General features: G+C 44.5%; 1 protein-coding gene and 1 pseudogene across 1 annotated transcript in view; both read right to left on the reverse strand.

Moving 5' to 3' along the window:
- Positions 1–4515, reverse strand: part of LOC111813081 — a 16305-nt pseudogene extending 11790 nt beyond the window's left edge.
- Positions 4516–13393: 8878 nt separating this feature from the next.
- Positions 13394–25689, reverse strand: part of Mccc2 (methylcrotonoyl-CoA carboxylase 2) — an 89218-nt gene continuing 76922 nt past the window's right edge. The window contains exons 13-17 of the mRNA XM_004623019.2: positions 25436–25502; positions 23072–23228; positions 21476–21590; positions 18697–18782; positions 13394–13633 (exon numbers count right to left, since the gene is read on the reverse strand). Of these exons, the coding sequence (XP_004623076.1) occupies positions 13516–13633; positions 18697–18782; positions 21476–21590; positions 23072–23228; positions 25436–25502 (543 nt within the window). The 3' untranslated portion in view covers positions 13394–13515. The remainder of the gene's footprint in view (positions 13634–18696; positions 18783–21475; positions 21591–23071; positions 23229–25435; positions 25503–25689) is intronic.

Consider the following 25689-nt stretch of genomic DNA (forward strand, 5'->3'; position numbering starts at 1 on the left):
AATAAAATTTAAAAAAAAAAAAACACTCACTACATATTAAAAGTTTAATATTTTAATATTTTATTGATGCTATATCTTCCTGTTAAGTACACACTGTTTAATATAACAAAACTCATAAAATTAAAATTAATGATTGATCAATCGAAATGCTCCTACAAACTAAGCGTGGCTGTTACACACCCACCACAATGTGCCTGTCAAAGCATTTTCCGTGATGACCCCAGCGGTCTGCACTCTCCTGCTGCATGTAGGATGTGCTGAGGCGAAGAGGTACCAATACAGGCAACGACCCTTTTAGCTAAAGTAACAGAAAAAAATGACTGAAAATGATTTAAACATTAAGGAAGCTTCTTCTCTTGCTCTGCATGAAGTCCTGAAGAGCAGCTTCCAGACAGTTGTTTGGAGGCTCAGCAGGCATCCTGCTCCAAAGCCAGCTCCATCCTGCTCCAATACCCTCCAGCGTCATCATCCAGGGCAGCACCAGGCTCCACAGATTCTCCCCAGCACCAGATCCAGAAGAAACAGAGACAAATTTCTGCCACTTCCATGGGCCAAGGAAATATCTCCCAGATGCCCCTCAGCAAACATCCCCCCATGCCAATCCTGAACCAGCCACTAGGGAAGAAATGGGAAGCGCGGAACCCCTATGCCAGTCCCTGCTGGAGCAAGGGCTGCTTGGCTTTCCCCAGGGGCATTAGATACAGTCATGGGCAAATATTGCAAGGAAAACCAACCAGGGTACATGAGAGGAAAATAGAGGAGTGGAGACTGGGGGACCCAAACAGCCTCCACTGTAACATTCACATTTGGAAAGTGGTTCTGGAAACCACACATTACATTCAGCAGGGGGCGGGGTGACTCATGTCTGTAATCCTAGCACTCAGGAGGCAGAAGCAGAAGGATCCCCGAGAATTCAAGGCCAGCCTGGGCTACATTAGTAAAAACCTAACTCAAAAAAAAAAGCTACATGAATTGTTCATTTTGGTCAAAATAAATAGAGAAAATATTTCACTCCTACTTGGGGAAGGTAAAGGTAAGAAAATCCTCATGGCTAAACCATGCAACCACAACAAAAAGGCATTTCCAGATGTTGGAGAAATCTGAGCTGGCTTTCAGAAGTGGCTATATGCTCCCTGGTGTTGACAGAACTCTCCATGAAGATAGGAAGAGTAAGGAGCAAGAGCTGGTGCTGGCTTAAACTAGTGTTGTAGCCAGAGTTTACAAAGGAATAGATTTGATATAAGACACATCTATTTATAGGAGTATCTTATATTTACCCAAAAAGTCAAATGCAAAAAATACAAGAGATCTGTCAACATCTGTTTACACACTGAAGATCCAAAAAAAAAATCCAGCCAAGGCCTGGATCCACAGCAGTACCTCATGCAAGTCCATATCAAGGATCTGCACTGGGAAGGCCCAAAGGCCAGTGGTGGAAGCTAAAAAGTTTGCACCAGCAGGATGAAGGATGTGTGCAGGCAGGCTGTGGGGCTTGCACCGGAGTCAGGGAGAGATGCTCAGGGTAAGGACCAGAGCTCCCCCAAAGAGAACCACAGCCGTCCTCAATGACAGCGAGAACCCGGGCTCCTCCAATGATGGGAACAGCTGAGTTCCTATCAGGAAAGCCAGCCACAACAAAGCTTCTCCTGGGATATCAGCAGCCCGCACCTTCCCTTCTGTTCTCCTTTTATGCCACTGGCAGCAAACCTCAGGTGGAGTCTTCCACATCCAGAACCCCACTGACTCAGTTGAGCTGGATGCTCCCACTTACACTGGCCATTAGTTAATCTACCACAACTAGTAACTTATTAATAACTAGTAAAAATAGTAATGGGCAGTGCACATCTATGCCAAACCTTGTCCACAGAGTAACACAAGCCCAAGGAGGGGCTGGTTATTAGGGATGAGGAAGTTGAGGCTCACGAAGGTGCCACTCCTCCAGCTCACAGTCCTAGTGAAGGCAGGGACAAGAAGTATGAAGAACTTTAGGAGTTCACACTTTCAATGACTTATCTCTACTACCTAGAAAAATGGAAGAATTCAACTAAACAAAGTAGAGCATGTTCTAAGCTGAGAGTTTTGAAGACTTCCAGTGTGGTTTTCATAGAGGATTCCTCCATTTCCTTTTAATTAACCTTTGCTGCCTGGGAGATAGATGGCTCAATGGAATAAGTGCTTCCCGGGCAAGCATAAGGGCCTGAGTTCAATCTCTGGTTCTGCCAAAAATTAACCTTTGCCAAATGTGCCCTGTGACCCAAGAGATCACAAGGTCATCTGTCCCACCAGGGCTGGCAACCACCACGGCCTTCTGCTGCACATGGGGCTCACAGTCAGAGCGGTTCAGGCGCTTGCTAGAAATACAAGCTCTAGATCCTACACCCAACCCACTAAGTCAGAATCTACATCTACAGAGAACCTGCTGTGGTAGGCATATGGTTTAAGCGGGGCCCAAGGAATGCTGAAGCAGGAGGATGACAGGTTCCAAATCAGCCTGGAAAGCTTAATGAGGCCCTGTCTCAAAATAAAAAGGGCTGGCGATGTAGGTCAGTGGTAGAGTGCCCCTGGGTTCGACCTCCACTACCAGAAAGAGGGAAGGGAAAGGAAAAGGAGAGGAAGAGCCTGGTAGTTGGAGCTTGGCTCCTGTCCCAGTCCCCCGCTGCACACAGCCGGGTCTCTTTCTGCCTCTCCACGTTGCTGTGATGCAGCCAGGGAAAACTTTGCCAAGATGTTGGCACTTCGTCAGCCTCTGGCTCTGCGCCAGCCACCAGAATCATGAGTCAAAACAAGCCTCCTTATTTTGTATGTTATCCTTATTACATAAGTATTGTGTTTTAGCAACCCAGACCAAACAGATCCCCAGGTGATTTAAACATTACAGCTTGAAGTACCTCCCCACAGAATCCCTGATGCCCGGGTCCTCTTCAGCCTTCCTGAGAGCAGCCTGCTCCAGAGCCAGACAGCTCCGGTGTAACTGAGCTCTTCCTCAAGCTTCCCCAAACACGGCATGCCTCCTCTCTCCCTGCCACCTCGACCAACACACAGCAGCCCTTCAGCTCTTGGAAACACTCCCATCTCTCATAGCTCTCGCTCTCTAAGCTAAGAACAGCTTCCTTTGCAATCTTCCAAGACCATGTGGGTCATGGCCTCCATCAGTGGTACCCAGCCCAAGCCTTGCAGCTGTGCATCTGGGCCAGAGGAAAATTCCTAGGGCTGGGTCCTGGGAATCTCTCTCTGTCCGTCTCTGTTCTGTGTGTGTGTGTGTGTGTGTGTGTGTGTGTGTGTGTGTGTGTGTGTGTCTCTGTCTCTTTCTGTCTGTGCCCCTGTCTGTCTTTCTGTCTCTGTGTCTCTGTCTCTGTCTCTGTCTCTGTCTCTCTCTGTCTCTCTCTCTCTCTCTCTCTCTCTCTCTCTCTCACACACACACACACACACACACAGGTCAAGCTGCCAGGCTCAGAACCACTGCTCTGCACATGCCCTCTAATTTCTCTATAGTCTTCATGGAATTCATCTTAGATGGAGCTGAAGACAATGCTTAGTCCAGAGTATAGTGAACATTATGGTCCACGATCAGGACTTTTTAAAATTAGTCTAGTCTAAAAGGTGGCTAGCTTTACAAGGAGCCTTATCACACTGCTAACCTGTGTCAAGCAGGTGGATAAATAAACTCAGGGTGTGTTCTTCTCCTATATGAACTACAGTTGCAAAGCTAGATTTCTCTAATTCTACTCCCAAGCTCTTTATTGTCCTAAATTCGTCATTGTTAGTTTTCCTCTTATTTTGAACCCTTGATGTAACCTGTGAAAAGTTTTAAATTTTATTCCACCATTTCCTGAGAAATAGTGAATGGGTAAAGAAAAACAGGACTCTGGAAGGCAAAATCAAGTTCATTTGCAACATTTGTGGATAAAATCAAGGGGCTGGAGAGATGGCTCAGTGGTCTAAAGCACCTACTTAGAACAAGCTTAGCAAAGCATCAGGGACCGTGGTTCGATCCCCCAGCACCACATGCCAGCCAGCCCCGCCCCCTGGTGGGCTGAGCTGGCCACACACACACACCACTCTCTCTCTCTCTCTCTCTCTCTAATAAATAAATAAATAAATAAATAAATAAATAAATAAAATTAAAAAAAAAATAAAAAATAAAATAAAATAAAATAAAATCAAGTATATTTGCAACAAATGGTTCAAGTGGCTCTGTGAAAGATTCTTGGAAGAGGCTACCTGAAGAAATGATCATGCTGTATTTTTTTAATCAATTAGTGAACTAAAGGCTGATGACAGATAACCAGGGAGCCTGGTTGGGAGCTCCAACACTGATCCAGGTAAGCAGAAAGGTCTAAAATAAGGCTGATTCAGTGAGAAGAAAGGAGGACTTGGGGAGCTTTATAAGAGGTAGAATCATGAAGCTGCATTGGGAAATTGATGTCAGGAGAAGAGGGAAGGCTCACAGCGACTCCCCATCTCCGGGCTGCGCAAGTAGGAGAACGCAGTTTCTAAGGGCACAGCTAAATGCATACCGCCATGGATGTGTCTGAGCAAAAGCAATCTCTGGCTGGCCTGGAAGACCTGCTAAGTAAATGAGCCAGACAGGAAAGGACAGGCGCGGTGTGATTCCATTTATACGAGGTGGATAGGGCTGGGGAAGAGCTCAGTGGAGTAAGCCCTTGCCTGGCAAGCACAAAGTCCCGAGTTCCATCTCTGGCACCCCCATTCCCCCAAAAAACATATATGAGGTGGCTAGAACAGGCAAATCCACAAAGAGAGAAAATAGCAGTTGCCAGGGGTTGTGGAGAGGGGCGTTTTCATTTTTAATTGATACAGAGTCACAGTTTAGGGAGATGAGAAGGTCCTGAGGTGGAGTGTGGTGACAGCTACTCCATGCTGTAAATGTACTTTATGTCACTGAAAATGGCTACAACGGTCAGTTTTATGTTACTTATATTTTACCACAATAAAAAACTCAACATAATAATCTCAAGTCATCAACATTCCCCATAGATTTTGAATATTCTTTTTTTTTTTAAGACTATAGTCACAGTTGGTTGGAAATGAGCTGACGAGAGTCCTAAGAGACCTAAACCTCTGTTCAGCCCACGGAGAAGTTGGGGCCCAGGCACCAGAGCAGAAAGAAATGACTCAGAAAGATCCCGGGGAAGCAAAATGTCAGCTGCTATTAGGGCTTGTTACATAAAATCCTGGTTTTTGTTTTTCTGTGTTTCCTCTCATCTTACCTCTAACTCTCACTGGAGATAAACTTTTTAGAAACTTCTAGCTCTTGCTACCCATGTTAGCAATTAGCCTCAAGTGAGATAGAGTCAAAACTAAGGCAAATTTTTCTCTGGGACATGTGATCTACATAGAAAATGTATATGCAAGCTAAAATGTAAGGTTACTTTCATGCAAGTGTCTTGAAGTGCAACGTAGTTGTCCCCTGTGAAGCATCTCTCAGCATTGGCCGCGCACTGGAGTCACTTGCAAGAGCTTTGAAAATTACCCCTACCTGGGTTCTAGCCTGAAAAAATCTAATTGATCCACCCAGAGTCCTGAGGGGCAACAGAATCCTTACTTATTTACTTAGTTCCTTGGGACGTGAGTCTCTGACCCAACACATAAAAGGGGTTCACCTTTCCCCAAATGACAGAAATGTACAATGACTTAAAAAATAATAATAATAATACAAAAAGGTGATATAATATTCCCAAATCAGAATTTTATCTTAGAACCCTAAAAATAGAGTAAGGAAGGAATTTTGAGATTATCTCAGGCAGTGTTTCTCCAAGTCCCAGGACCAGTAGCATCAGCGTTGGCAGGAAACTTGTTAGAGACACTTACTTGGGGCCCACTGCAGGCCGCCCCCCAACCCCCACCCCAGCACGAACTCTGGAGGGCAACCTAGAATCTGTGTAGCCAGGTATGGTGGTGCCTGCCTGGCATCCAGCTGACCTTGAACTCTTGGTGATCCTCCTGCCTCAGCTTCCTGAGTGCTGGGATTACGAGCGCAACACCATGCTGCGCACCACTGTTCCACAAGATTGTGGGGGGACTTTTAAAAACTATCCCAGCAAAAGGGAAAACTGTAGTAGGAAAAATTATTCTTTTTAAAACTTTGTTCTCTTTGAAGCTTCCAGCTGCAGAACTGTTTCATGGCTCTGGAGTTGCTTCCTCGACCCCTGTATCCATGAGAGTGTAACCCAACCTGACTGCACCAAGCTCTGTGGCCATTAATCTAGCCCTGTAACTAATGAGCTCACCCTGCTAGCTAATCAGGAAAACTGCCAGGCTGTCCTGTCCTGCCCCTGTAACCCTGTTTATGCCTCATATAAATACACTGGTTAGAGCCAGGGAGATAGCTCAGTGGAATAAATGCCTGCCTGAGGAGTGAAAGGTCATGAGTTTGATCCCCTTGTACAAAAAAAAAAAAAAAAAAAAATGCTGGCTCACAGACACTCACCACTTGGCTTTTGTTGGAAGTTATTCCAGCAGGGACCACTGGTGTAAAATTCAACTGTTCACTGCCTCCTGACTTCCTTGGGTGTCGGGCGTCAGATGTCGTTCCTTTGGGATTCAGTTTTGCTGCTACACCACCACACACCAAAGATTCCTACTGAAACGCTGTTAAGCCTCTTTGGCTACTCTCACCGTGAAACTAGGGAAGAAAAACCACGAAGCTAGTCCTACCCATACATTATGGGATTCAGACAGGCTCGCCCAGAATTACACCATTAATGAATTCCAACTCCCAGACAAGAACTCAGATCTTGTGACTCCGAATTGCACCCTCTCCTGTAAACAGGTCTAGTGCTTGTCAGGGATCCTAAATCTATCCCTAGCATAGGTTTGTGATCCCCACAAAAGACTCCAAAGACTTTCATTACGGGGATCAGCTCTAAGGCCCTGATCTTACAGTTACTTTTTTTTTTAATATTCTTCATGGTGAAAAGGCAAGGTTAAAATACAGGTCACATTAAAAGTTTAAAAAATTAAAATACCAATAGCTCTAAAATAAAAATAAGAGTCTCCCAAGCGGGCTGGTGAGATGGCTCAGTAGTCTAAAGCACCTATTTAGAACAAGCTAAGCTAAGCAAAGCACGCGGACCACGGTTCAATCCCCCAGCACCACATGCCAGCCAGCCCCGCCCCCTGGTGGGCTGAGCTGGCCACACACACACAAAATAAATAAATAAAATTTTTTTTAAAAGTCTCCCAAATATTTGCAAACTGTATACACTAAATGATAAATGTAAACATTTCAAAAGAGATTGTGAGAAACCTGTTTGCCATTCACACCAGACCTCACCTTGCCCTATATCTACCCAAAGTCACTTAAGTCTACCAGGAAGTCATTTCGCTCTACTTCCTATCCCTTGGCCACTTTTAGATTGTCTCCAATGGAAGACTTCCAGATTATTAGAGCTAGATTTTCAGCTCAGCATGGTGGCTCACACCTGTAATCCCAACACTGGGCAGGCTGAGGCAGGAGGATCACTGTGAGTTCAAGGTCAGCCTGAAGTGCATGGTGAAACCCTGTCTCAAAAAGACAAAGAAAAAATAAATAAAGCTAGATTACCAAGTGAAAGTAACCTAAAACCTTGCCCAAAGTCATTTTTCAGTGATCAAAATGTTGTGATAAATGGAATTTCTGGGGCTGGGGAGATAGCTCAGTAGAATAAGCACTTGCCTGGCAAGCTCAAGGGCCTGAGTTCAATCCCCGGTTCTGCCAAATAAATAAATGGAATTTCCCCGCTGACAACTCATACTCTCAACCCATCCTCGCTGGTGATATGGTACAAAGCCAAAAACCTTCATCTTCAGAGCACTCCAGGTCCTTGAGGACAAACGCCCTCAGTTCATTCTTCTAAACATAATTTATCATATCCACTGAGCTCAGAAATGTAACTGCTGGGCACAACAGTAAATCACCTCTACCCCTCTTACTTTCAGCATTCCAGTGGTTCCTTTCTTTAAATTATTTATTTATTTTTATTACATTTATTTATTGTGTGTGTGGCCAGCTCAGCCCACCAGGGGGCGGGGCTGGCTGGCATGTGGTGGTGGAGGATCGAACCGCGGTCCCTGTGCTTTGCCAAGCTTGTTTCAAGTAGGTGCTTTAGACCACTGAGCCATCTCTCCAGCCCCCCCAGTGGTTCCTTTCTGATGTCTTTTTAAAATGCAGACAGTAAACTTTTCCCCAGGTTTGATAATATTGAGGAATTTAGGGTGCCCTTTGACTAGCAGCATATGCTACTAGTTAGGGTTTGTTGCTTCAAGCACTGCAGCCTCACTCAGGCAAGTTAAGCTCATAAACAGGACACTTAGAACATGACAAAATGCTTATAAATTCTTGGAGTTCCGGGCAGTACTAGTAGGAATTGGGAGCAGGAAGAAACAGCTTCCTTGGGTTCCAAGTGACCAGTCTTCATCCCTCAGTGTCAGTCTTTGTCCATCAGCACAAGTCAGCTGGAGTCCACTGAACAGACCTCAGTGTGCCCAGCTCTTGGCCAAGGGCCAGGGATTTGCCTGACATTCACCCCATCTGCCTGTAACAGGAAAGGGGTAGTTCCCATAGAACCACAGGGCAATCACCGAATGGTGGAGGAGTCTTGAGCAAGGAAACTCCCTCTCACAGCACTGCTAGCTCTACAGAAGCATGGGGACCATCTCTGTGTGTGCCTGGCACATATTAGCCCCCACCAAACACCTGTTCATCTGAACCTATGGAGTGGAGACCAGGTTATCAACACATCTTACTCAATCTTCCTTCCACTGCCCATCCACAGCCCACTCGGCCCAGGGCCACTGCCTGGCAGAAGGTGCTCATCTGCTCCCAGTGATGGGGACAGAACACTCAACACCCACAACTTCAAGGAGAGCTTATTATGGCTCAGTTTCCACAGGATCCAGCCCATGGCTCCAAGCCACAAAGGGCACAGAGGAGAGCTGCTCACACCACAGCAGCCAGGAAGCAGTCAGAGAGAGGGAGGGGGAGCCGGGACAAGCTACCCACCAGGTCACAGCCTCAGCGAGTTGTCTTCTGCAACCTGTCCCTGCATCCCAGCATGCCAACAGCTGTGAACTCAGTGGATGAAAGATATGCTTCTCTGATCCAATAGCCTTCAGAACCTGGGTGACTTGGGAGACATTCTAGGTCCAAACCATATTACGACAGAAAAGGGAACCTGGGGAGATGGAGAAAAGACAGCCCCTTGGCCGAAGAGGTGGGTCTTGGTCACTTCCTGAGGCTCTCACCACTCTTCCATAGCAAAACCAAGGCTGAACTGATCTCCGCCCAGCCAAGGTTCTTTCCAGGACCGTGACCTCATCCCACACATTCATGCCAATCCTGACAACATGCAGGCCACTCAAGCACGACTCTCAGCAACTAAAGGCAACATGGGTTTATACAAAATAATTTTATTCTCTGAGAAGCTAGTATTTCAAGATCCAAAAACACCCAATATCATTATTATATCCAGCGATATCTGGGCCCTAAAAATACGCTTAGCAACATGTCTTCAAAGTCTATGCACACTTTGACCCAGCCACTCCAATTGTAGGAATTTATCCTACTAATTATACACATAAGAAAGCTGAAAAAAAATGTTCATTGAAGGATTTCTATAATGCTATAGTGAGAAACCCAAAATAACCTAGTGGATCAGGGATATATCTCAGCGGTACAGTACCTGTCCGGTATGCAAAAGGTTCTGAGTCTGATTTTCAACACCAAAAAAAGTGTCCAGTAATAAAGTTAAATGAAATGGCATCTATATAATATCACATAACATCAAAATTATAATAGAAGGAAAAAAATTATAATAGAAGGGGATGGGGAGATGGCTCAGTGGAATAAGTGCTTCCCTGGCAAGCACAAGGGCTTGAGTTCAATCCCCGGTTCTGGAAAAAAAAAATTATAATAGAAGAAATATTAATGTCATAGAAATGTACCAATATATTCACAAAATATTAAATGAAAATGCAGATCCCAGAGTAAGATGAAATATAGAATTTTTATAAAGCAAATCTTAAGAGCACCTTTGGGTATAGGATTGTGCTTTCTGGTTTGGATTCTATGCAGGGTATCTGGAGTACTGGGTTTACCAGAATTATCAAAAGCTGACAGGTATTCAATGTGCTCAGTCTTCTGTTAAGTCTAAAGTCCAGAGAGATCCATTACACACTCTGGTCTGCCCAGCGCCCGCCCTGTTTCACAAGGAGATGGCTGTCGAGTCTGTCACTCTCAAAGAACCCAGCACGGATGACAAATGGCAGGGCTACTTCACTACAGCCCTGTCATCTGGAAAGCATGTTTGCTTAGGAAGGTAAAAGATGCAAAGACAGCCCACATGGCTCTAACCTGATTCCAGGTCCAAGGGAATTTGAGGCATATTAAGCACAGAAAAGTAACTGTTCTGTGGAAAGGCTTCTGTCAAAACAGTTCGAACAGTTCATTAAGCATTTCCTGTACTTCATTTGTGACACTGTGGAGAAACGTTATGTCACTAAGCTATGATTGTCTAGTTCATCTTATTTAAATGAATTCTATTTTGAAAACATCTCTTGAAACTGAAGAAAATTTATTTCTTTCAATACTGTGAGGTACAAATATAGGGGCTATTTCTTTAAAAATCTGTGACTGTAGGACTATGCAAACCAAAGACTCATTTTGATTAAAAATTATTTTTAGTGTTTTTTTTAATTTTCAAAATAAAACAAGGGCTAGCCAAATAGCTCAGCGGGTTAAAGCTCCTGCTTAGGCAGACACAGCGGCCGGAGCTTGATCCCTAGCGTGCCCTGCCAGCCCCATCCCCGGGGCACGCTGAGAAGGCGATTGAGACTGGGCATGGTGGCACACACCTATAATCCCAGCTCTTTGGGAGGCTGAAAACAGGAGAATCACTACGAGTCCAATCTACGTAGTAAGACCCTGAACACGCTGTAGACCCTTACTAAAATACAAAAATAAATAAAACAAAATTTCCAAAGAAGGTAATAGGAATAACAATGGTTAATACATTGTATATTGTTATCTTTACCTACTCAGAGGTAAATACGTAGGCATTTAATTCTCCAAGTATTAGTACAAACCTTTTCAATGAATGAAGATAAATTAGTATAATTCTATGTATCTGTCTATTCTTTTTTCTCCTTTCCTTCCCCATCCCAGTTTCACTTTATTGGATAAATCACTAAAAACTAGTCTAGTTCAAATGTGGTTTTAGTGATGGTTGTAGCAACGCTTTTAAAGTAACTCTTAAAAGGCAAAAGTATTCTTAAAATATCATGAATCCTTGAGTTGTTGATGGTTCCTACCAAAGGAGCCTCATCTTGATAAAATAATTGTATTTTCTGACATTGATGGAAATTTTAATCAAAAAATTGGTATGATTTACAGATATTTAATGTGATTTTTCCACCTTGGAGCTTGAGACACTTCCTGGGGGGAGAAGTCAGAAAAAGCTGAGTGGAGGCTGCAGGGTGCCTGCTGGTGCTGGCCTGCCAGCGGCCCTCAAGACTGAAGGGTGTGTGCGGTACTTCAAAAGCAAGGCGTTTATGCCTCAGATGGGACTGGTGTCTACTTGACCAGGTGATGCGCTTTCGTGCACACAGGAAAGCATGACACTGTGACTCTCGGCAGCAAACTGGACAAAGCCAGAGTCATCTGGGGACAGGGGACATGTGCCAGCGGAAGGGTTCAGAGGAAATTCCCAAGCTACTTCCTACAAAGGCCTGGACACAGGGCCCTTTCGATGTGGTTCCACTCTAAGATTTAAACTATTGAAAAGTAGCTACAGGGCCTGGCAAGATAGCTCAGTGGATTAAGCACCTGCTTTAGCAAGCACAAGGACCACGGTTCTATCCCCAGTCCCGAATGTCGTGCTGGCCCTGCCCAAGTCCCAGTGTGGTATCGCACAACTGTAATCCCAGCGCTGGGGAGGCTGAAAACAGGAGGCTCACAAGTCCAACCTGCGTAGTGAGACCCTGTACCAAATACATAAAGAAAAAAAAAAAAAGATGCATAAAAGTGGGCCTGTACCTTTGTTTAAAAAAAAATGAATGTTTATTTTCTGATAATACTCAATGCCTCAGAATTATGATCTTTCATCTGCCCCTCCAAATATAAAGTGAGACCCCTGGCCCTGCCATGCCGCGTGCTTAGACTGCAATTGAGACTGGGTGTGGTAACACATGCCTGTAATCCCAGCACTTCGGAGGCTGTAAACAAGAGAATCACTACAAGTCCAGTCTAGTAGTGAGATCCTCAACACCCTGTAGACGCTTCCCTAAAATACAGAAAAAAATAAATAAATGTGAATGATACAGAAATGCAGTACAAATTATCACACAAATGTTTAAAATACAAATTTTATTAGGAAAACATCTGATAGTCACATGAAATCATAGAATCAATTACCTAATTTTAAAACTTTGTGGCCTAAGGACAGCAGTGGCAATTTTCAGTTAACAATTTGACCCATTTATTCATTCAACAAAAACCACACCTACAGGTGGCAGGCATCGGACACAGTGTGAAGTAACGGAAATGGACAATCGCGACGGCTACACAATGACATGAAGGTATGTAATGACACTGAACTTAAATGTGGTCACATGGAGTACTCTTCCAGTGCAAGAGGGATAAATTTGAGTAGTTTTTAGGAAAATGGATGCAGCTTGTGACCACAATGTTAAGTGAAATAAATCAGACAAAGAAGTGTAAATATTGCGTGGTTTCTTTATGTAAGAAACCCAAAGCATAAATACATTTAAACAGCAACATAAAAGACAGACAGGAAACAGAAAGATTGTGGCAACAGGGAGGATTTCTATTGCAAACATACACTGATAAGAAAAGATAAAAATGAATGGTTGAGATAAATCTCTACGGATCTGACCACAATTTTTAAAAATAGATATTTGTGTGTTCTCTATATCTTTTAGAGTAAGAACGTGCTCAGGATCACCAAGGACAATCAAAACAGCGCTGATCTCGGTGAGGGCAGGGATGGCAGGGCTGGCTTCACAGCACAGCGATCTTGGAGGCCCTGGGACAAGCACTGGGGGTGGGGATGGGGGGCGCGGTGGAGACAGAGCGGGAGCTCACTGCCAAGGGAGGGAAGCGGAGAGCAGCAGAAGGGAAAAGTAAGAATGATTGCTAAAAGTAAGTGTGTCAAAATATGATGAAGCACCATCAGCAAAATTATGCATCACTTCATTGGAGAGACCACCTTATATTAATGATCTCAATAATAGCAGAAATTTACAGATTGTAGGATATTTCATACTTCTTGTGGGATTAAAACAATAGTAAAGCTGAGCCATAGAGAAATTTTTCTAAGAAAATTTAAAAGGAATTGATGCTTGTCAAAGAAAAATATTCACTAATTTTTTTTTAAAGGTAGAAAAGTACAAAGCACTGTGTTTAGAAAAACTTATTGTAACAGCCACATTAAAAAAAAAAAAAAAAAACTTTAACCTTTAAGGCTATTACACGTTTTGGTGTGTGGTTGACTCCAGTTACATCCTGAAGACACCAAAGTCAGTCTTCTGGATCGGTGCGTTGAGGGCTGCGCTAATGCTGAGACCCAGGACCAGCCTGGTGTCGGCCGGATCAATAATGCCGTCATCCCACAGCCTGCCCAAGAAGGAAGGCAAGTTATTAGGAACGTAACCACCAATGCACCACCAACACACGCCATGCCCAGAAACGCCAAGGAGAACCTCCTTCAGGTACGACGTGGACCTCAGAATTCTGGGCCACCTTGTCCCAGAATCTCACAACAGAAATCATGTTCATGAGACGGAAGGAGGGCTGGGGCGGTAGCTTCGAGCTCTAAGCGCCTGCCTGGCGAGTGCAAGGACCCACATTCGAACCTCAGTACCGCATGCAGTAAGGTACCCAGAACCCCGAATGTGCCATGCTATCCACTGTCATTAATATGGGTGTGGTGAGGCATGCCTGTAATCCTAGCACTGGGAGGCTGAGACAGAAGGATCACTATGAGTCTGAGTGTATAGAGAAACCTTGTACCAAATAAATAAATAAATGCATATTTTTTTTAAAGTAGAAAAAAAATTAAGCTATACTAACATATCATTTTTCACCTGCTAGATTTGCAAAGATCAAAAAGATGTGTCACTACTGTCATGAGTGGAACTGAAAGACGCATTTCATTTTGTTTTATTTTGATTTGGTTTTTCATTTTTCAGAGTAGGTCTCTCTAGGTAGTTCAGGCTGGTCTTCAGCTTACAAGGTAGCCCAGGTGCCCCACAAACTCAAGCCAATCCTCCTGCCGCAGCCTCCCAAGTGCTGGGATTACAGTTACACCACCACACCTGGCTTGAAAGAGGCTTTTTTGTGCCATGGTAGGAATATAACCTCTGTGGGAAGTAATCTGGTATATATTATTAATATGTAATTTTAACACAGTAAGGCCACTTCATGAATTCATATGAAAACTAATATTCCTGCTGGAAGTAGGGGTGCACACCTGTAGTCCTACCAGTCCAGAGGCTGTGGCAGGAGGATTACTGTGAGTTCAAGGCCAGCCTGGGCTACATAAGTGATTTCAAGGCCAGACCACAGGCTACCTGGTGAGATTCCACTAAAAAAAAAAAAAAAGAAAGAAAAAAGAAAAGAAAAGAAAAGAACATGCCAAGCTAAGCCAAGCCAAAGTAAAATAAAACAAAACAAAATTCTCTTCATGCCAGCCTGGGTTACATAGGGATGCAAGACCAGCCTATAACTATAAAGTGAGACCCTGTCTCAAAAAACCTAAACAAATACATACATACTTACATATGAATACTCTCAAAAATGTGAAAACAATCCTGATTACACTATCATCATTTATGATAAATTTTATGATAGCATAACATTAGAAATAATCTTAGCTAATAATGTAGTAACTAATTAAACCGGTACATCTGGTGAATCTGCTCCATCAAATCCTCTGCACATATTAAGAAAAAGCAAGGCTTTGAGGACAGGTCAAAAATTATTTCCAATATAACTTATTAAGGCACAAGAAGAAGAGTGGGGCAATAAGATGACTTTTCCCTTTCCCTGGCAACCACAAAATGTCACACTGAGTTTAAGGCTGAAATCTAAAATAATCCCTGGTTTAGGGTGGAGAGATGCCTTAGTAGAATAAGTGCTTCCCTGGCAAGTGCAAGGGCCTAAATTCAATCCCCGGTTCTGCCAAAAATAAATAAATAAATGAATAAAATACTCCCTGGTTTAAAAATTTTTACACATTCCACAAAAAACTTTCCTGTCCTTTCTTTTGTCCAGACAAATATACTAATCAAAATGTGCTTCTATCATTAATATGGAAAGAGAACATAAGCCCAGTTAATAATCACAAGCCAAGGGCTGGCAACATAGCTCAGCGGACTAAAGCGCCTGCTTAGGCAAGCGCAGGGACTGCAGTTCAATCCCGGGCACCACACCTGCTTAGGCAAGCTTAGGCAAGTGTAAAGAGTTAATGTAAAAGTAATGTGATGAGTTAATGTAAAACTAAACATAAAAAAAAATCACTCTGCTCAACTTTCTGTGACCCTGCTTCCTCGTAAGACCACAAGAAGGCTCAGTGTACCACTGATAAGTCATCAATAGACTGAGAGTTCCCAGAAAACAATGCTCCCAGAAGAAATGAATGCTGAGTAATGGTCACGCTGTCCCTAAAGGTACTGTTCTATGTTAAATGACAAATTTGTTTGCCAAACAGGATACAGTTTCTACCTTTAAAACCTCTATACTTCTAAGGCTCCGGGCCGTTTGTCCACTCCTGCGTGAGTATGGTCAAGCGGTCGCGGGCCCGGTAATAAAAGGCTCATATTTAAATTTTAATTTGGACTCAGGTCTGGCTTCTATGTTGAGAACCCTTAACAGCAAACACAGGGACTGCAGTTCAAGCCCCAGCACCACATGCCTCGCCAGCCCTGCCCCCAGGGTGGGCTGAGCCAGCCATCAAAAAAAAGTTAAAAAAATAATTGCAAGCCAATATCTTCACTCCCCCAAATCTTTCATAACTGAAAAAACTATAAAAGTTACTCAATGTTATTCAATATATTTTACTAATAAAATAAGTACTTCCAAATGTAGGTATTTTTGCTACATTCCCAGTCCTTTTTTTACCCTATTTTGAGATATGGTCTCACTAGGTTCCCCAGGCTGTCCCTGAATTTGGAATCCTCCTGCCTCAGCCTCCCAGTTAGCTGGGATTATTAGGTATAGACCACTACACCAGACAAAGCCAAACTTTACGTAGAGATCTTAGCTTGCTTTTCCCTGAAAACCACACATTAATAAATAAAAATGAAAGAGAAATTAAACAAAATTGAATGAGAAATACATTTAAAGGTTACTAGAGCTGGCCACATAGCTCAGTGGACTAAAGCACCTGCTTAGGCAGGCACAGGGACTGGGTTCAATCCCCAGCATGCCGTGTCGGCCCTGTCCCCAGGGCACACTGAGATGGTGACTGAGGCTGGGTATGGAGGCGCAAGTGCCTGTAATCCCAACACTTCAGAGGCTGAAAACAGGAGGATCACTACGAGCTCAATCTGTGTAGTGAGATCCTGCAGACCCTGTACTAAATATCAAAAAATAAAGGTTACTAGTAGGTGGCAGTTTTGCTTTCTTTAAACAAATTGCCGTTAGTACCTAGACATCACTTCTAGTATTAAAACATTCTTGCATCAAGAGACAGAAATCAAATCTTTGCTTATGAAACATTCACCATAGGAACCCTGAAGTATCAAGGGCCAATGAAAAGAAAGCCTGCAATCTGCACACAGGGGAACTGACTGTGCTCCCCTCTGAGGTCTGCAGCGTGTAATCCTCCTAGCGCGATAATGGACGGGCTCATTAATGATGTCCCTTAAAGACTGTTCCAGGTGAAAGGTGCTGCTCAATTACCCAGTAAAGCTGGCTGCAAAAACAATTAGCAAAAGAAAACTGGCTAGTTATAGAAACATGTAAGGATTAAGAAAAATACTGGAGGGACTTGGGCAGGGCTGGGCAAGGCTGGGCTTGGAGGTTTGAGGATCACCTAGCATGCATGAGGGCCTGGCTTCCAGCTAGCACCAGAGCAAAAAGGAGGATTCAACGCCCCAGCTCTGTGAAAGCGCAGGTGAGCCATGGCATACTGTTAACCTAAGACTTAATAAACCAAGCATGGGCCCCGGGGAGATGGCTCAGTACAATAAGTGCTTGCCTGGCAAGCACAAGGGCCAGAGTTCAATCCCCAGTTCCGCAAACAAAGAAAAAAAAAAACAAGGGTGAACCCTTGAAAAAACTGCTGCCCCCTGTACCATTTCCTCAGGTGGGTTCAGTCTCTCAGATTACTGGAGAAACCTTTCTGTCTCTGAATATTTATTTCAGAAGCTAGGTCTACCTGGGTCACCTCCTCTCCTCCCTTACGTGCCATGACTGAAAACAATAACAATACTTGGGAGAAAAAAACAAAGGGGGCAACCTTGCTCTCCACACAGCATTTATCGTCACTGGTGCTGAAAACAAGCTCATGGTTCACACAAGATCTTCTAGTTTTTAAAGTTCAACATTTCAAGGGTCTCTGCAATTCAGGCAAAACCCTTTGTGTGGAAAGCTGCCCTTGGCCTCACTTCCTGTTTCACCTTCAATTCTCACTCACTCTCTGCTGCCTCCTTGCCTCCACTGGCTGCAACAGAAGTCTGTTTTCATGATGGAAAAATGAAAATCAAAGACTAGGAAATAAACTGTTCTTAACGAAGTGATTCGATGACCCAATACAACAAAATACATCCGTAAATCTGTAGGAAATAGAGTACACAGTAGAGAGGGGACAGACAGTCCCCCAAAAGTTATTTTAAAAATCCCAAAAGCCTGGTAAACCAGATGTTTAGTCTTTGCACACCAGTGCTAGGAGGGGTGCTGGCCCCAGCTGACGTGCTCAAGCGATTTAAATGGAGTCTAACCTGTGATTTTCTTTTCTCTTTTTTCTCCAACTTGCCTTTGCTAGTAAATAATATTAATCACAGCATAACCTAATTTCAAGACACAAAAAGCCATTTTTCCCCATCTGCCCCCCAGATGAAAAAGATGCGAAGCTTAGATTAGTCCTCAGGATGCAGAACCTTGAGGTGGTTGAAAGCATACGCCAGCGGGTCTCCAGCTGGGGCAAGGCAGGGGAAACATATGACCTCATTAAGTGGCATAAAAAACAAACAGCCAACAGCTGCGATGGTGTGTGAGCTAATTACTTGGCGCTGACATCCGTGGGCCCGGGCTGTGATTAATCGCCTAAGTGTTTGAAACACACTTGTTAACAAGCACCATATCCAGCGAATCTCATGCCTAACACAGTAAAAACAAAGTAAAAAGAGAGGTGTCTGTATTTCTAAGTAAAAATTAGCATCCACTTCCTGAGAATGACACAGCCAGGACTGTGATTGTCAGTCCCAGCTCCCAGCATGGTCCCCCTCTGGCTACAGGGCTCTTCCTGTCCCTGGAAACCCCAACTAACAGCTGGATGAGGGTGCAGAATCAGACGGATGCTGAGAGATCCACAATCCACGCATGGCACAGGAAAGAGGCAGTAGTTTAAAGGTACAAAATCAAGGGTTCCAGCTGTAACATCTGGTTCCTATGAAGGCCGACCACCCCGAGTATCAGCGCTGGCTGCCGCCAGGGAGTCAGGGCCCAGCTCGCACCTTGCACTGGAATAGTAGGGGTTTCCTTCCTCTTCGAACCTCCTAATGATGGGTTCTTTCAAAGCTGCTTCATCAGCACTGGAGAACTGCAAGAGAGGGGGCCATGAGTTGGCCAGCTTCATCAGAACAATGCAGACTGCTCACAAGAGAACGGATTTCACGGATAATAACGTTACAACTATTGTGTGGTGACATGCAGCATGTAAGTGGTGCTTCAGCATCCCTGCTCTCACCGAGACACCGAGAATGTCAAATGAGTGCACCACGGTACCTCTCTTATCAGAAGAGACATCCTGCAGCCATTTAACATAAGATCAACACCCCGCGTTCCACGCAGTGTAACTGGTGGGAGCTATACAATATAACCAAAGAGCAACATCTCCTGGCAGCCTCTGGCTGAGACGGTAAAGTATAAGATGTTCATTCCAAACAGCCTGAAAGATTTTAAAGCTTAGAGGAATAAAATGTCAACCCCACCTTAAATAACCAGTTTCCCTTGAGTAACCAGCTTTCATTGTCCAGATAATGAAGATATTTTGTTAAAAAGTTAATAGAAGGGCTGGCCTGATAGCTCAGCAGGCTAAAGCACCTGTTTAGGCAAAGCACAGCGGGCGGGGTTCAAATCCCGCAGATTGCGCCTAGGCGGCAGTTGAGACTGGGTATGGTGTTGCACACCTGTAGTCGCACACCTGTAATCCCAGCGCTTGGGAAGCTGAAAACAGGAGAATCCCTATGGGTCCCATCTACATAGTGAGACCTTGTAGACCCTGTACTAAATACAGAAAAAAAAAAGTTAATGGCATTCAAAAAAAAGTTAATGACAGGGGCCTGCCCGTTAGCTCAGTTGTTTAAGTGCCTGCTTAAACAAAGCACTCACGCTCAAGATGCTGTGGTTTGAACCCAGATACTCACGCCAAACCGGAAATGCCCTCACGGCATCTTCTGGCCGCCAAAAAAAAAGTTAATGACCTTCTTATGAGTATTGTAAGGATCAAGTGATAATTCAAATGTAAAAATCTTCCGAACTACCAGAAGTAGTGGCAAACACTGTGATCCCCGCACTCAGGAGACTGAAGCAAGAGGATCAGTACAAGTTTGAGACCAGCCTGAGCAAAGAAGTGAGCTTAGGCTCGCTGAACTGCACAGTGAGTTAAAGACACAAAAAAGAAAATCTTCAGAAGTTATTTTGAAACCTAGAAAACTATTTTCAACTTACAAAAACTTTCCACATTTGGAACCGCTAGGGTTATGACACGTTAAGTAAACTGGATATACAATGCTAAAAATAAATAAAAACTTTCCACACCAGAAACAATAACTTATTTCAAATGAATCCTACCTTATTTTATATAAATATGTTAGCATTTTAATATAATTTTATAGAACAAGAATATGTATATGGAAAACCAGTAACACATTGTGCTTTCCCTTCATAAACAGATGTTTGAGTATCTGTATATCAATGAATTAAGGAACAACTATTTAATAAGGGATTATCATGCCAGAGTTTAAGACATGTCTTCATATTATCAGGTAGAATGTCAGATCTTACTTTCCCCACCTCCCTGACCAACCCCCCCCCACCAACCACACACACGCGCACGCGCGCGCACACACACACGCGCCTTGATGGTAGTTGGTGCTAAAATGAATCTAAAAGCTGGATGTGACTGCGGAGTTCCTGCTGCTTGGCACAGGTGCCCCAGGAGGTGAGGCTCGGGCGCAGCTTGATGCTAATCCAGCTCCTCGAGCCAAGTGGTCGACCAGATGACTGGCACAACATCGCCTGAAGGGGGCCGCACTTCCTCCATGCCCTGCCTTCATGTAGGCATGACTTCGGGAACCCATGACTACCACTTAAGGCTTGGGGCTTACACAAAAGTTACAAAGTTTCAACTAATAAAAAGTTTGAGAGAAAATGCAGAAATTCGAGATTGTCTTGGACAGACACCAAAACAGCCCTGCCCATCCGCCTCTCTGCTAGTGTCTACGGCTCTGCCGCCGCTTCTCCCTGCTTTCCCTGGACACAGATGCTCCTCGCTGCTCAGACCGGGCCTGAGCGTCCCACTCGAGGCTGCCGTTACCACAATTAAAACTAAAATGGAGAAAACGGAATTCTGCTACTCTCAGTCAGAAAGTAAAGGGGGGAAAAATGGACTTATTTAAATCTCACTAACTGCAAATGACTAAGAACCAATTATTTTCAGGGCTTAGGTATGCAGGCAGTTTCTAAAGAATTTGTAAGCAACCACAAAAGCACCTCAAAAGAGATGGCTTTAAAAAAGAAAGAGGGGTGCCGGGGAGATGGCTCAGTGAAATAAGCCCTTCCCTGGCAAGCGCAAAGGGCCTGAGTTCAATCTTCGGTTCCACCAAAAAAGAAAGAAAGAAAGAAAGAAAGAAAGAAAGAAAGAAAGAAAGAAAGAAAGAAAGAAAGAAAGAAAGAAAGAAAGAAAGAGGCCTGGGATGTAGATCAGTGGCAGAGCCCTTGTCTAGCATAGGTGATGCCCTGGGTTCAATCCCCAGAACCACACACAAAAATTAAACAAGAAAACAGACCACCTAGATGCATATACCTCAATCGATGTCCCAGCTCCCAGGTCACCATCTCCTAACAAGGATGGCAGCCCTTTTAGAGCTTTCAACGACAATAAACAGTTGGCTGTGGCACATGTCATATAGGGTCTCCACTGCTGTGACCCCTCCCCTGGACACAACAGGACTCTGGGTCCTCTGCTCCAGCACTCCTCTGTGGTCCTCAGCAGAAGCCAAACCCACTCACCTCTTTCCCCTCCCGAGCTCTCTGGTCCTTGGCTACGGTGGCTAACACGTTGGCTGCCTGCTCTCCTCCCATCACTGAGATGCGAGCATTTGGCCACATGTAGAGAAATCTGGGGCTGGGAGAAAAAAAAGAACAATCAAGTTCACTGAAAACAAAGTACAGACCGGCCAGTGAGACAACTCAGCAGACTAAGCGCTTGGCAAGCAAGGACTAGGGTATGGGCTCTGGTACCACATGTCACACTGGCCCCACCCCGGGCAGGCTGAGTCGGCCACCAAGACCGGGCACAGTGGCGCATGCCTGTAATCCCAGCACTGGGGAAGCTGAAAACAGGAGGATCACTAGGAGTCGAGCTATGTAGTGAGACTCTATGCCAAATACATTAAAAATAACTAATAATATTTTTAAAACACAGTACAGAGATTTTTCAGAAGCTCTTTTTTTAACAAATGGTTTTTATTTCCTACTGTACATTGTATCATCTGAAGAATTAAAAAAACTCATGTATAGGCCAGGTATGATGATGCCCATCTGTGATCCAGGCACTTGGGAGGCTGACACAGGAGGATGACAAGTTTGAGCACAGCCTAGGCAATGTAGCAAGATCCTGTCTCAAAATTAAAAATGGCCTTGATGTAGCTCTAGTGCACATGCCTCGGGTTCAATTCCCAATACTGAAGAAAAAAAGTGCTGCAGCTATGCGTGGGGGCACACTGCAATCCTAGCACTCAGGAGGCTGAGGCAGGAGAATTAACTCAAGTTCAAGGCCACTGAGGCTGCATACAGTGAGAAAGAGAAAGAGAGAAAGGAAGGGAAGGAGGGAGGGAGAGAGATAGGGAGAGCGAGGGAGAGAGAATGACAGGGAAGACAGAGAGAGGGAGAGAGCGGGAGAGAGAGACAGGAAGGGAGGGAGGGAGGGAGGGACGGATGGAGACAAAACCAGAGAGCAGGGGTGCCTAGAACTCAGCAGAGACCGATTTCTATTACCTATATATGCAACATGATTTCCAAGCTCTGCAATAGTTCATCCTGGGCCTAAAAGTGCTCCTAACATCACCCTGTTATCTGCAGCCTCATCTTATTTCCACTCCTGATATTGGCTTATATGCACCATCTCTTTTTATGTTTGGTACCACAAAGGGGTTACCAAGAATATTAATCTTTCAAACAAGCAACTTCGGGCTTTCTTGATTCTTCTATCTTATGTTTGTTGCTTCTTATGTCCTTTCTATTGTTCTTGGGTTTAACCTGCTATTCTTCTGAACTGGGTGTTTCGCTCATCGATTGTCAGCCTGACTTCCTTTTCCAGTACAGCATACACATTTGAGGCAACAGACCTTTCTTGCAAGATCTTAGTTGCATCACCTAAGTCTCAGTGTGTACTGTGCTCATTACTGGCTACTTCTGCTATTTCCTGGGTCCCACTGTAGACTTTTCCAAATACTATCTTCAGCATCAGATTTAATTTTATCCCTAGAGGACATAAATTAGGATGTAACCAATCAGTATTTGGGAATGCCATTCTGTAGCTTGCAACCGACCCAACCGACCACTTACAATCACACTTAAGCAAGGTGTTTTGCCACAACCACCTACCTGTAAGCTCTGCCACACATGCCGTAGTTTCCAGCCCCATAGGACCCCCCGATGATGACGGTTATCTTAGGCACTCTGGCACAGGCTACAGCGGCCACCATCTTGGCACCATCTTTGGCAATTCCCTCGGCCTCATAGTCTCTGCCAACCATGAATCCTAGGGAAGAGAATGAAAGTGGCACTTGGGCTCAATCACAGGTACCACAAAGAAGGAAGGAAGGAAGGAAGGAAGGAAGGAAGGAAGGAAGGAAGGAAGGAAGGAAAGAAAGAAAGAAAGAAAGAAAGAAAGAAAGAAAGAAAGAAAGAAAGAAAGAAAGGAAGGAAGGAAAGAAAGAAAGAAAGAAAGAAAGAAAGAAAGAAAGAAAGAAAGAAAGAAAGAAAGAAAGAAAGAAAGATAGATGGATGTTACTTGGGGTGATAAGATTAATGAACACAGCACCACCAACACATGGACAACATCCTGTCTTTCGTAGGACTGCAAGCCTCTTGCACTAACAAACTATTCATAGGTGAAATACATCCAAAAGGTGGCCTTGAAAAATAAAATAAAATTTTCTCTCAGCTCTCGTTAAATTTCCTTAAAATAGTTCACCAGGATGCACAAGGAGACTACAAAGGAAGCTGTCTATCTTCAAGCAATCACCTCAACGCAGCAGCTTGATGGTGAGAGGCTGTGACAGGGACAGGTAAGGAGAAAGTACTGTGGCGACCCAACTGTGAAGGCTTCGTGTCCACTGACCTGGTTTAAAAACACCGTTCCTTCTGAGGCACTGCTTTAAAACTTTGATGAAGGGAGGATGAATGTTTCATGGAGACATACGGGGTCCCTGCCAGTGACTCAACAGCAAGGTTAAAATGTTTTTGCTAGCACTGTGACTGCAAAATCCTTCTGCTTCTTCACACCCACCAAGAATTCACTCTTAGCTGCACTGTGCCACCAGGACTTGGACGGCCCCCTTGTCTCCATCACTGGAGCCTCGCCACATGTGGCTCCCTCCTGTCTGTAGCACAGCGCCCCTCTCATCTGTATGCTTAAACTCGCTGCCTTGGTTTGCTCCATGGCTCTCCACACCTCACCATCCAGTTCCCTTCAGCCAATGCTGATGGTGCCCTGTGCTCAGTGCCCTGGTGTAGGAAGGACAGTGTGGGCCCTGCACTCTCTCTGTGTCCTCCTCAGCCGGCTCTCAGCAGCTCACACGCCTCAGCTAACACTTCCAGACTCCCTGCAACATCACACCCCAGACACCTGAGCTCCCTTCAAGTGCTTACCAAAGCCAACCCCATCCCTTTCTCTGCAGATGTTCTCCCATCAAAAAAGAAGGAAGCTGGCTCAACTCGCTTTCAACTACTCCTTGTCACCAATAAACAACTGCAGAGAGCTGGGGAGATAGCTCAGCAGCCTAAGTTCCTGCCTGGCAAGTGCAAGGTCTCAAGTTCAATTCCCAGAACTGAAAAAACAAAACAAAAACCCCTGCACAATCATGCTACTTTTCTTTCCTTATTCCTATATCTATGGAAAAGCCCAGAACATCACAAAGACTACCCTTGAGCCTTCTCCCTGGAATGTTCCTGTCTATTCCCACAGCTCAAAATACCACCTGCACATTCTGGTGATGCCTGCATTTTCATCCCCAGCTAAGGTACCTCTTCTATGCCAAGATGTATCCGGGGGCAAGTGGATATCTTACAGGGGCCCCAAATGCAGTCTTGCGAAGCTAAACTCAGCTTCTGCTGTCTGGCTGCAACACAGCCAAAACTGAAATGAAAAAGCAGGCATCTCCTAGGCACTGTGTTGAACTTTCTGGCCATGAGTGACAATTTAAAAATGGGTCCCTGGATTAGCTACATTTCAGAGTTCTTTTAATCTATCCTTGTACATGAGCTGCCATAATCACTTTTTAAAATTCATCTAATCAAGTATCTAAACCCTGAGCAGACGCAGGAGGAAGATGTTCTTACACTGGTACTGTTTGAAGCCCTGCTCCCAGCTGAGAGCCGCCACCTCAGGAAGGCCTGATGGAGCCCACCACTGACTGAGGGCCCCTCAGTCCTCTGAACTGCAGGCAACCACATGTGACTTAGAAGATGGGGAAAGAATCCCCTGCTTGCCGGCCCCTCTAACACACTGCCTATGTCCCACACAGTGCAAAACACAAACAGCACACAATGACAGAACTCAGCAAAGAGAGCTCTAGAGCTAGAAAATCACCCCAAATCACTCAAAAATCACCCCATCCACATGAAAAGGTTACCTCTAGGACGTGCCATCCACAGAGGTGACACAACGTGTGTTGGCCTCTACATTTCTTAGGGTCAAAAAGCTTCTTTAGCTCAGTAATACACATCACCAAACTGATTTCTCACCAGTAATGTTCTGAAGGAACAGCAGAGGAATATTTCTTTGGCAACACAGCTGGATGAAGTGAGCACCCTATAAATAAATAACATACGAATCATTTTTTTTAAAAAAGGAAATTAGGCACCCAATTATAGTGCAGCTTATAGAAGCCACAATTCAGGTCAAGCATAAGAAGGAGTAACTTCTGTCTGGCCAGTGTGGCCATCTGTCACCAGTAACAGCAGGGCACCGCCGCTCCATTGTGAGCGGGACGCATGAC

The sequence above is a fragment of the Octodon degus genome, unplaced genomic scaffold (genome assembly GCF_000260255.1).
Source record: "Octodon degus isolate 3935 unplaced genomic scaffold, OctDeg1.0 scaffold00001, whole genome shotgun sequence".
NCBI lineage: Eukaryota > Metazoa > Chordata > Mammalia > Rodentia > Octodontidae > Octodon > Octodon degus.